This window comes from Dryas octopetala, chromosome 4, assembly GCF_963921425.1.
Source record: "Dryas octopetala chromosome 4, drDryOcto1.1, whole genome shotgun sequence".
Lineage (NCBI taxonomy): Eukaryota > Viridiplantae > Streptophyta > Magnoliopsida > Rosales > Rosaceae > Dryas > Dryas octopetala.
This window is the reverse complement of record NC_141369.1, coordinates 733848-746415: the sequence shown is the minus strand read 5'-3', so window position 1 is coordinate 746415 and position 12568 is coordinate 733848. Positions and strand designations below refer to the sequence as shown.

Genomic DNA, 12568 nt, shown 5'->3' with positions numbered 1-12568 from the left:
TGTCAATTTTGAGGAATTATGATTTTGAAATTTTTATGATTTGAGTCAGTAACAATATGTTATTGTTTGAAGTTTTTAGGGTTTGAACCACCCCTTTGAGGTTGCATCAAAGGGATACTCATTCATTATAAGCTTCTCAAAGGCTCTGGTTGTTCATGAGGTATCTGATTTTTTTGTTCTCTTTGAAGTGTTTGTTTACCATAATATCATACTTATCTTGAGCTTCAGTATGAAATTATCATTTATAACTTTTCTTTTTTCTTTTCTTTTTCCTACCTTTTCTGTTCTCCTTTTGGAGTTTTTCTTAGAATATTCTACCTTTTTGTATGCGTGAAGTTTGGGTAATAACTATTAACTTTAGTAACTTATATAAATAAAACACATACCTGAGTTTACCACAGCACCACAGCTGCAACCATCGATGATTGAGAGTCAAGAATCTTCCTTGCACTTACAGACTTTTAACACAAACTACTTGATGGGGAGTAAACTAAATTGTGATTATTTGTGTGTAAGGGGATCTCGACTTTATATAGAGTGGCAGCCTATGAGTCTAACCCATAACTGAACTCATAAGATAACCATATTAACCTAGGACTCTAATTCATTGTCCTTTAAGTAATAGGAATCCCTTTAGCCTTAATAAACCAAAAATACATAAATCCATATAGGCCCCAAGGTATAATTCTAATTGAACTCCTGATCTTTACTTAGGCCACAAAACCCTTAGGAAACTATGAGACCACAATAGGTTGTGTCGAAGTACAACTCCAACATTCTCCCACTTGGTCGAATAGGTACCAATGTAGCTTCAGCATTGATCCTTTAGTGTGCACATAATTCAATTGAATTAAATTCCTAGCATGCCTCTTGTCAAATAAGACCTGTTACATATATAGAGCTTCAAAAACTTTTGGACTTACATTATCCAGCTTTAGAAACTACATATGCAAGAACTCATATCCACATGAGATGCCAACAAGACAATGGAAATAGAATGATTCATGTATCTTCCTGATGTGTTACTTGAATGCATATGGAAATGCTTAAGATATTATCATTCCACTAGATCCTCGTTTATCAGATTTCAATAAATCTGCCTTTATGTACTTAATGAAACAGCACATTAAACTTTAATGAATTTTATTCAGCAAAACAAAGATAATTAAAACAACCTATAGCATGCTTTCTTTAGCTGAACATCAACTTTTATTCATAAGTATCTCCTTAACTTTAAGATATATCCATGAATCACCAACTTAAAAGAAAACAAATAACTTAATCAAAATATTAGCAAATTAAAAGCTAAAAAAAACTCCCACTAAATTAGAGTATCTTGAAAACTGGATAGTACCCCCATGTTGGTGACGTGCTTCTGAAAAACTGAATTAGGGACAACTTTATTCAATGGGTCGGCTATCAAGTCTAGGGACCCTTTCACAAATATAAAATTCACTTTATGCATCACTTTAAGAACTCTTGAATAATGGTTTTGATGATTAAACAAGCAATATGCAATAACATAAGCATTAACGTACATGTCCTAACAAAAATATGTACCTTCATAACATCAATGCATCTGAGAAATCTCTTTAATGGATATTGTATTCCAAAATTTTTTATAGGTACAAGAAAAACAAAGTGCCAAACAACCAAATAAAAATCTTATCTCAATGAAAACATAATTATTAATTTATAGCAGAAGAGTTCATGACTGAATATGAATATAAGCACACCAAACCAATATGCGAGAATAACTTCAATTATCCTTATTAGTCCCAAAAATTGCTTTTGACCGGATGATGATTCAAAGAATATCATACATATTTCTTGAGTGATGATTCCTTATTTTCTTTATTATTCTAGATGATGGGTGGTTATTTTAGAATATAATGTATGACCAAATAACATGAATAAAATTAGTGGCTTACAATAATTACTGACCATGGATGAATGATATATAATAAAGGCTTATTCACACCATTGCCCCCTGTAAAATACACTTTTTCTCACTTTACCCCCTGAAACTTAAATCCTCTCACTTTGCCACCCGAACTACACACCATTGTTGCAAAAGACCCTATGCCGTCAACTCCGTCCAGTAGTCCGTTAAAAGAGCTGACATGGCGCTTACGTGGAGGGGTATTTTAGTCTTTTCATCGTCTTTGATCGAGCATGACTTGGACTGACACTAGTCCAAGTGACTTCCACATCAGCTTTTGTGGGGCCCACCACAAACTGAGTCTTCAATTAATTCAAAAATTTGCACGCACTCACTCACTAACTGAGCTTTCATTCCAATTAATCCAAAAATTTGCACTCAAGTCTTCTCACGCTCTTAGGTTCTCTCCTCTCCCTTCAAGTCTGTAGAAAATTCACATCATTCTGAGCAAAAGAATCGATTGTATAGGGTTTTTTCACAAGGATTCCCTGACTTGAAGAGATGGTGGTACTTAGGGAATCTAGAGCTGAAGGACCAGTGGAAAGTAAGTGGACCCATTCCTTTTGGTGTGTGAATCGATGGCAGCGGTCCTTATCTTAGGGTTTTTTATTGGATTTTTCTCTGCTTTAAGGGTTTCTGTTGCTTTACCTACGTGTGAATGGGTCTTTAATGTCGGACTGTTAGGGATTTTATATTGCTTTTAAGGGTTATTGGAATTCAGTTAGTGCTTTTGTTTGTCTTTATGTGTAGGTTGAGATTCTCTGTCAATTTATTACTATGGAAGACTTGCACTATATAATCCTATAAAATCCTATAGCTAGGTAGTCCCTATAATATGTGTTTGTTTGTGCAGAAAATACGTTTTCTCTATGCAGTAGTTTCTTTGTTAAATATTGTGCTTTCTTGGTACTAGTACTTGAATAATCTTTGATTTGGTTTAAGTGTGGTTTAATTATGCTTTGAATTTTTTGGAAAAAACAAAATATTGTGTGAATGATAGTTGTCATATTTTATAACCAAAACATCCCCTCTGCTTTGTCTTGTACGTGAATAGTATTTGACTTAGTTTAAGTGTGCTTTAATTATGCTTTGAACTTGTGTGAATTTGTTGGCAAAAAAAAAAGTTATGTGAATGATAGTTGTCCAATTTTATAACCAAAATATCCCCTCTGCTTTGTCTTGTACGTGAATAGTATTTGACTTGGTTTAACTATGCTTTAATTATGCTTTGAATTTGTTGGCAAAAAAAAAAAATGTCCACTTTTTGTTGTCTATGTAATACTATATAGGTTTCAGTGCATATAAACATGTAACAATTATTTCATGGTTAGTAACAATTCATTTATTTATTTTTTTGTTGTTTGTAGTTTGTGATGATGAAGTGACTTTTAAGGTGTACCATGGGGGTGAACTAGTAGAGTTGGATGGCAACAGTTCATATGTAGGTGGTAGCATCAGATATTTTGACCATTGCAGTGTGGACTTTATGTCCCTTCTAGAGTTAGATGAAATGGCTAAGCTTTTAGGCTATGAAAATGTGAGATTCTGGTTTAGGGGGACTGAAGGGATGGTAATGTTGACAACTGATAAGATGGTGTGTGATTTAGTGGAAGGAATACCACCTGAAAGGCGTAGGGAGTTGAGCATTTATTTAAAACACCAGCCTGGGTTTATAAAAAGCACCACACTAGATGATTTTATTAATGAGGCAATACAGAAAAATGGTGATAATGTTGAGGATGCAGATGTAGAAGACAATGAGAACCAAGATGATCAATATGAAGGGATTGCAGAGAATGTGGGCCAGAATGAGGACACTGAGAGTGATGAAGACTTTGAGGATCCTGGATATGAGCAGAGTGACGAGGACTTGAAGCTGTTGAAGGAGGATGATGATTTATTTGATAGTTATGTGGACCATACAGCACCTGACAAGCTAGATTTAGATGAAAATGATCAGATTTCGGATTCTACTCATTCTGAGGGGCTCCATACTCCAGAGGATTCATCAGAGAATGATGATGATGTTTATGAAAAGCCATCATTTGATTTATCCAAGTGTCCAGTATTTAGACCTGAAGTGGACATGAAAAATGTGCAATTTTGCCTGAAGATGAGATTTGCTTCTGCCACAATATTTAGAGATGCAGTGAGACAGTTTTCAATACAATCTGAGAGAGAGTTGAAGTTTGTTAAGAATGATCCCACTGCAATCAGGGCAAGATGTGTCCATAAGAAGTGTCCTTTTGTGATTTTTGCATCTGCAATAAATGGGAGCCAAGATCTTATTGTGAAGACCTATAAGGGTGTGCATTGGTGCTCAAAGTCTATAACAAACAAAGCTGTCAATGCTAATTATATAGCAAGGAGGTATGCATACCAACTAAGTTGTAATCCTAACTGGAATTGTCAAGCATTCAAGGAACAAGTATTGAATGCAAAGTCAAAATCTCTACTGCTAAGGTTTATAAAGCCAAAGAAAAGGCAGCAAAAATCATGGAGGGCACCTACACAGAACAATTTGAAGCCTTATGGGATTATGCAGATGAGCTAATGAGGACTAATGTGGGCAGCACAGTGGTGATCAAGTCTGAACTAGAGGGTGATAGGCCTAGATTCCAAAGAATCTACATATGCCTTGCTGCCCTAAAAAAAGGTTTTATTGAGGGGTGCAGACCATTCATTGGGTTAGATGGCTGCCATATAAAAGGACCCTACCCTGGTCAGATTCTAGCTGCTGTGGGGGTTGATGCCAATAATGGCATGTCTATTGCCTATGCAATGGTGGAAGTGGAGAATTACAGCAGTTGGAGATGGTTCCTAGAGTTGTTGGAGAAGGATCTGAAGATAGAGAATAGTCATGGATATGTGTTCATGACTGATAAGCAAAAAGGGTTGGTAGATGCAATAGGTGATCTCTTCCCAAACTCAAAGCATAGACACTGCTTGAAGCATCTTTATGCAAATTTCAGTGGAGTTCATAAGGGCCTTGCATTGAAGCATCAAATGGAAAATATAGCAAGGGCAACTTGTATTCAGTGGTTTGATACAGAGATGAAGAAAATGCTTGACATGGATGAGGCAGCATTTAAATGGCTACATGAGAGGCCTGCAAAGCATTGGGCTTTATCTCATTTCAAGACTGATGTTAAGTGTGACAAGCTCCTCAACAATTTTTGTGAGGCTTTCAACAAAGCAATTCTAGGAGCAAGAGATAAGCCTATTCTCACAATGTTAGAGAGAATAAGGCTATACTTAATGTTGTTGACAGCATCTAGGCGAACAGGAGTTGAGCGGTGGCATCATGACATTGGCCCTAGGGTGTTCAAGATAGTAGAAAAGCTTAAGGAGGAATCACTCTGGTGCATACCAAGGTTTGCAGGAGAAAACAAATTCCAGGTGGCAACACATGAATTCACTACTCATGTGGTTGATCTGACAGCTCATACATGCTCATGCAGAGCATGGAATGTTAGTGGCATTCCATGTGTGCATGTCTGCTCTGCCATTAGCCATTATCATGGGGATCCAATTGACTTTGTGAGTAATTATTATAAGAAGGAAGCTTACCAGAAGACTTATAAGCCAATGATTGAGCCAATGACAAGTCGAGACATGTGGCCTAAGGGTGACAAGACTCCACTGATGCCACCTGTGTATCATAAGCAACCTGGAAGGCCTAAGAAGGTTCGGGTTAGAGCTACAAATGAATTTCGTAGACCACCTAGTCAACAACACAAACTAAGGAGGTTCAACTTGAAGATAAAATGCAGCAGATGTGGACAGGAAGGCCATAATGTGAGATCATGTCCTAAGGAAAAGCAAGGAGGAAGCAATCAGGTATCTGAAAATTGATAAGAAAATTTCAAACTATTATTGTGTTTAATGAGTCATAAATTTTTTAACCTATGTAGTACAAGTGAATAAGTCATAAATTTTCTTACTTGTTTCAGGCTAGTACATCTCAATCCACCTCAGTGGTAGGGCAGGATAAAGTTCATAAAACAAGGGTGAGTAGGTTGCATCTTTATGATGTATTTAATAGAGTTATGGGCCATTGAATGAATAATATTGGTTTTTGTGTAGGTAAAAAAAGGTGGAGGTCAACAAAGGCCCACAAGGCAGAGGTCCAATGCATCCTAAGCTGCCCAAGGTCAACAATCTCAACCCTTGACTCACTTTGCCCACAGAGATGTCCAGCATGCCTAAACAGTACCATCTCAGCCCTTGCCTACTCAACCCAATGCCATGATTGCTGAAGCATCCCCATCCCAAGTCACAGGACATAAGAGAAAGATGAACCCACAAGCAAAAAAATGGATGCCTAGAGGAAGATAGATATAAAGCTAACTTGTGGTGTCCTTCAGTATGGAACTGAATTTATGTTTTAGTCTTAGGTGTCTTTGAATTGCTTTTGGAGTTAGAAATGGTGAATGGTTAGAATTTTTTTTGAAGTTAGATATGGTGAATGTAATATGAACTGCTTTTGGACATGACATAATGTTGTAAAGTCTTGTCTATGGTGATGTACTACTTTTGGAGTAAGAATCCAAGTTATTATGTTAACTGGTTTGGTACATGTAAATTTCTATATGGTATGAACTTATTTTGGATGTTTTGGAATGTAATTTAACAGGTTTGCCTTGTAAATTTCATTGTCAACGCAGATTGGTTCTTGTTACTCAATTGGTAGTGATTATCCATTTTGATGCTTTGTTGTGAAAATGCTCTAAAATGACCATTTATAACATACTATTTTTTTTCCTGCAAATTTTAAGTGCACAATATGTAAGTCAAGTTCTACAAGTGAGGCCTATTTTCCTTCATTTTCTTTCATGTAATCATGTTCTAAAAATCAACATTTTTTCAAAGCAATTTTTTTTTTTTTTTCATGTGATTCCCAATTGCAAAATATGTCCATAACGTTTCAGAAATGGAAAACCAAAACAAAGAGGCTGATTTCTTCAAGTTGTCTTTCATTACACCATTGCAATGCTTTTTTTTCTATAGAAGAAGTTTGTGGGGTTAATGTGTTTAGAACAATGACGGCACTGCAAGAAAATGATTGAATCTCTACTCTTTGGATTTGCTCTGTTTTGCTATCACTGTATCATTTCTCTATGCGTTCTAATACATCATTTATATTCTGACCACAATATTTTCCATAACATACTAGTGGTGAAAATGCATGGATTGGCATAGATGGTAACACTAGTGCGATAATTGACGTGAAAGAGAAAAAGGTAAGTGGATAGTCTTAACATTCTAGTGGATTAGGAAAAGAGGCTGATCTAAAAAATTCATTACACCATTTCAAGTCGTCTTTCTTGGCGGTGAGACGCAGCATGAAGGAAGCTCGAGTCCTAGTTCTGGGCTTCGACGGTGCGACGTGGAGGAGGTGAGCTTGCTGGTAGGTGGAGCTCGATCGGGGCTGCTGGTGGCAGCGCGCAGGGTGGACTCCAGAAAGAGAAGGAGAGAGGGGAAGAGAGAGGAGAAAGAGAAAGGGGTGGGTCCCACAAAAGCTGATGTGGAAGCCACTTGGACTAGTGTCAGTCCAAGTCATGCTCAAAGACGATGAAAAGACTAAAATACCCCTCCACGTAAGCGCCACGTCAGCTCTTTTAACGGACTACTGGACGGAGTTGACGGCATAGGGTCTTTTGCAACAATGGTGTGAAGTTCGGGTGGCAAAGTGAGATGATTTAAGTTTCAGGGGGCAAAGTGAGAAAAAATGTATTTTACAGGGGGCAATGGTGTGAATAAGCCTATCATAAATATGCAACACATATGTAATTGAATGCTATATGCCTTTTGTGCCGTAAGTAATTCCAAGCAATACCCATGTCAGTAAAGGAGAGAACCAAACACCCATCACAATAGGGTACATGAAAAACAACCAACAAGGCAAAATAGCTCATGTATGAATTTCCTTCTCAATCTTTGAATAATATACCAATAAAGAAATTCAAACGATACATATATAATTGAATGTACCTATCAGATAATCAAAATAGATCTATTTTATTTTGAATGAAACTGTAATCATTATATATATGTGTGCATACTAATTAAACAATGTTCTATCAAATTAATTCACATAAGCCAAATCAAGAATCACACAACTCATGTATATGATCACATGTCAATTATAAGCCATTTAATGCTAGTGCTTCTACTAGAACAATGTTTCATCCAATAAAATTAATCATCCATAATAATATTTAATAGGAAGCAAACAATACATGATATATCATAGATTAGTATATACTTAGATACCCAAGTCTCTTTCGAGTGATGATTTATTTTCCTTATTGGTAATTTTATAGTCCAAGCCAGAAGGGTTTGTTATATTTGGACATCCAAAACCAATCTAAATAAGATACATACAAGTTACCCCCTTATATTCATAATCATATATAAGTGACCATTAACCCTTAATTAAGTTTACAAAACTTTTAGCTCCCACGCACTAATCAAAGGTCTCACAAAGCCATTTATAAAGTAGAAATTTAATGAACATATCTTCCCCCAATTTCTACTATAAGAACAAAAACAAGAATAAACAGTCCATATATGATAATCACATAAATGATTGGAGAGCCTTCATCACGCTGCAATAAGATTGTTAATGTGTTAACTAGGGGTGTGATTTGGATTGGAAAATCCGATTCCTATCCGAAAATTTCCAATTTTATTCCGAAATCCGAAAATTCCGAAAAAAATTGGATTGGAATTGGAATGTTTATGTAAATTCCGATTCGGATCCGAAAAATTCCGAAATGTTCCGAAGGAATTCCGATCCGATATTTCCGAAATTATGCCAATTTATTCCATATTTATATTAATATTATATATTTTATCATTTATTTAGTATGATACATATAACATATATTTTAAAAAAGATGACTAATACTATTAATATAAATATATGTACATTATAAATATATGTGTATCATAATAACATAAATGGTAAGTTGGTAACACAAACACCCACATTTTTCCGTACATGTAATTACTATTTTTTTTTTTTATTAGGGAGGGGAATTGAAGATATGGGGCAATTCTACAGTTGTTCCAACTGAAATATCCCACCAATTGTAATTACTAATTACTAAATATTTAAGCTTATTATATTCAAAATTTCAAACATGATATATATATATATGAGTAACATGTATCTACTAGTGACATTTATTCTAACAATGTTGGATGAGGTCCAAAGATTAATCCCCCACCTCTAAGATATGTGCTATTAAGCCTGTTATACATTCATAGTGACATTTATTTCTCTTATATATTATGTGTGTTATAATATATAATATATACCATTAAACATACACAATATATATCATACATAATTTATTTCTTAAGTTAATGATTATAACACCCAATTTTGGGCTTGCGCTTTCTCTGCAGCCCTAGTGATTTTTCTGTTTTCTACTTTGGCCCAATTTTCTCTTTGCCGGCCCATTTAATTTTCTTCCGGTCCACTGTTTTTTTTCAAATGCCATTTTTACCCTTATTGTTATAAATCGTTATATTTGAATGTCGCACGATCATAGTTGCTCTGTGTCTCTGCTCGTAAAACTGAGCTTCGTTACTCGGTCGATCAAGCTTTGTCTAGTCGATCTGGTATGGTTTTTGTCTCTCTCTCTCTCTCTCTCTCTCTCTCTCTCTTTCTCTCTCTCGGTTTGTGCTTCATCTGGTACGGGTTTTGTATTGTTGTTTGATTTCAATTTCTGTATTTTTGGAATTTTAGATTGATTGATTGAAGATTTTCGATTCAGAATCCGTTTGTTTTTGGCTCTCTGTCTCTCGGTTTGTGCTTCATCTGGTATGGTTTTTGTATTGTTCTTTGATTTTCGATTTTTGTATGTTTGGAATTTTACATCGATTGAAGATTTTTACGTTTAGAATCTGTTTGTTTTTTGTTTTGATTAATGATTTTAGGGTGTGGCTTTTGTTTTATTTTTTCATTGTGATTGTTGTTGTTATTAGAATTGGTACTGTTTGAATTGTTATTGTTATTGTTACTGCATGTTCGTAACTTTTTAGTTTTGGTTTTTTTTTTTTTTGCTTTTTTAGGTATCATGGATTCAAATTTTGTTGCGAGGGTTATTTACTGTTCTCAGACTATGGTTTTGCCACTGTCTGTTAGTTGGAGTTTTTGTGGTTTGTGCAATTTGATTTGCACAAAGTTTAGTATGTTGAAGATTGGTTCGTTTGTGTTGAAATATGTTCTTGACGGTCAATCTGGATATGTATTGGCAGATGATCAGGACTTGAAGATGTTGTTTACTTGTTTGTCATTATTCAATGCACAAATAGTTGATATTTTTGTTACTGACAGTGGTTCTAGTAGCAATTCTTTGTGTTCTGCTGATAGTGGTGGGATTTCAACAAGTGATTCAGCAATTGTTGAAAATGATTATCTAGGGTGTTATAAGGCTGAGGCGGAGAAGGTTTATTTGACCAAGGCTTAGGAAGGGTATATTGAAGGTGTTGGTCAAAGATGTGAAGGTGGTGTCATCGAGTTTAGGGAGAAGTTGTGCAAGTATGCTATTGAGATGGGTTTTAAGTTTGTGTATATTAAAAATGAAAAAACTCGTGTGTATGCTGAGTGCTTTAAGAAGCTTTATGATGGTTGTCATTGGCATGTAAAGGCGTATCTTTGTAGAGTCAATGGTTGTTTTTACATTAGGCATTTGGATAATGTTCACACATGTCGTGGTGTGATTCGGGAAACAAAGTCTGAAAGATTGGTTTCTCGTATTGTGAAAAGTATTGTCGTTGATGATATTAGGTCTAATCCTGGGAAGAGGCCAATTGATATTGTGAAAGACATTAAAAATAGCTATGGTTTAGATGTGTCATACCGTACTGCCTGGTATGCTAAGGAGTTGGCAAAAGATGTTGTTTATGGTGATGACAAGGAGTCGTACAAGCAGCTTGTTTGGTATTTGAAATCTTTGGAATTGAGTAATGATGGTACTGATGCGAAATTGCAAGTGGATGGTGAGACACAATGTTTTCAGAAGCTGTTTATCTGTTTTGGTGCTTGCAAGAAGGGATTCATGGCATGTAGGCCAATGCTTTTTCTTGATGGTACTTTTTTGAAAAACAAGTTCAAGGGCCAATTGCTTGCTGCTACTGGAAAGAACGGAAATGAAGGTAATTTATTTGCTTTTAATGTGATTGTATTTTGTGAATTTGGTTTGTTTTCATTTTGATTTGAAGTGTTAAAACTGTCTGATTTAATTGCTACTGTCAATTAGTAGCTTTCTTATAATGCTTTGTTTTTGTAGGTTTCTATCCTCTTGCCTTTGGAATTGTGGATTCGGAGACTGAAGATAATTGGACGTGGTTCATGGAAAGGTTGGCTGATGTTTTGGTTCCTCAAAAGCGGATAGTTACTTTCATTACTGATCGGAATGCTGGTCTCATCAATGCTATTGCTACTGTTTTTCCGGGTTGGCCTCACAGTTTTTGTTTTCAGCATTTGAAACGTAACCTTGCAAATAGGTATCCGACAACACACAATAAGTATATGCGTGAGAGGGTTTTATATTTGTTCATGTGTTGTGCTTATGCACGTACTGAGGAGGCATTTAACTTATCTACTGGGAAGCTGGAGGCAGAGGGTGGTCGTCCTGCTATTGACTTTTTGGCATAAGCATCATATGAAAAATGGTCTAATGCGTTTTTTAAAGGTAACAGGTATGGGGAAATGTGCAACAATGTGTCCGAGTCATTTAATTTTTGGATTTTGGAGCTGAGGTCCCTCCCCATTTTAGATATGATTGAAGGCATTAGAACCAAAGTGATGGAGAATATGGCAAATCGAAAAATAGAGGGAGAATCGTGGTCTACTGAGCTTTGTCCTAATTTGGAACTGAAGTTGAGAGAGAGATCCAAAGTTGGTTTGCACTGGAAGGTGATTCGATCTTCATCTCATGTCTACCAAGTTGAAGGAAAGGTGACTGTGTGTGTAGATTTGGAAAAGAAGCTTTGTTCATGCCATGAGTGGCGTGTTTCAGGTTTCCCTTGTGCTCATGCTTTGGCTGCCATTCAGAGACATGGAGCTTCAATGTACAGTTTCATTGACAGTTATTTCAAGACGGAGTCTTTTAAGGGTTCTTATGAGTTTCCAATTTTTTCGGTTCCAAATATTTCTCAGGCATTATATGATTTTAGTCAAGATGCTATGATAGTTCAGCCTCCTATTACTAAGAGACCTTGTGGTAGGCCAAAGACAAACAGGGCGAAGTCTATAGGTGAAGAAGCTGCTCGTGCCAGAAAGTGTAGTCGCTGCGGAAAACCTGATGGTCATAACCGGAAGACATGTAGAGAGCCAATTTAGTTTTATGGTTGCTCTAGGTTTTAGTAATAATGGTACTGCCTGACAGTTTATTGGTTTATAGGTTTTTAAACAATTGAGGAAATTTTATGCATTGGCAATATGTGACTTGATTAATAGGAGCCCATTTGTAAATGATATTTTGGATAGATATTTTTTGTTACTGTTGCATAGTAACATTTTGTTACTATGTTTTTTTGGCTTTTGGAAATGATATTTTTTCATCTCTTAATTTTTGTTTATGTTATTCTTATGATTTTAAATTGTTG

The 12568-nt window shown here is 35.8% G+C and overlaps 1 protein-coding gene across 1 annotated transcript; it reads left to right on the top strand.

Annotated features, from left to right (window-relative positions):
• The first annotated feature begins 11669 nt into the window (after positions 1 to 11669).
• LOC147285953 (uncharacterized) lies at positions 11670 to 12302 on the top strand. Its single transcript, XM_086239291.1, has one exon. It carries the CDS (start codon positions 11670 to 11672, stop codon positions 12300 to 12302), a length of 633 nt encoding a protein of 210 aa, XP_086095417.1.
• Positions 12303 to 12568: the final 266 nt, after the last annotated feature.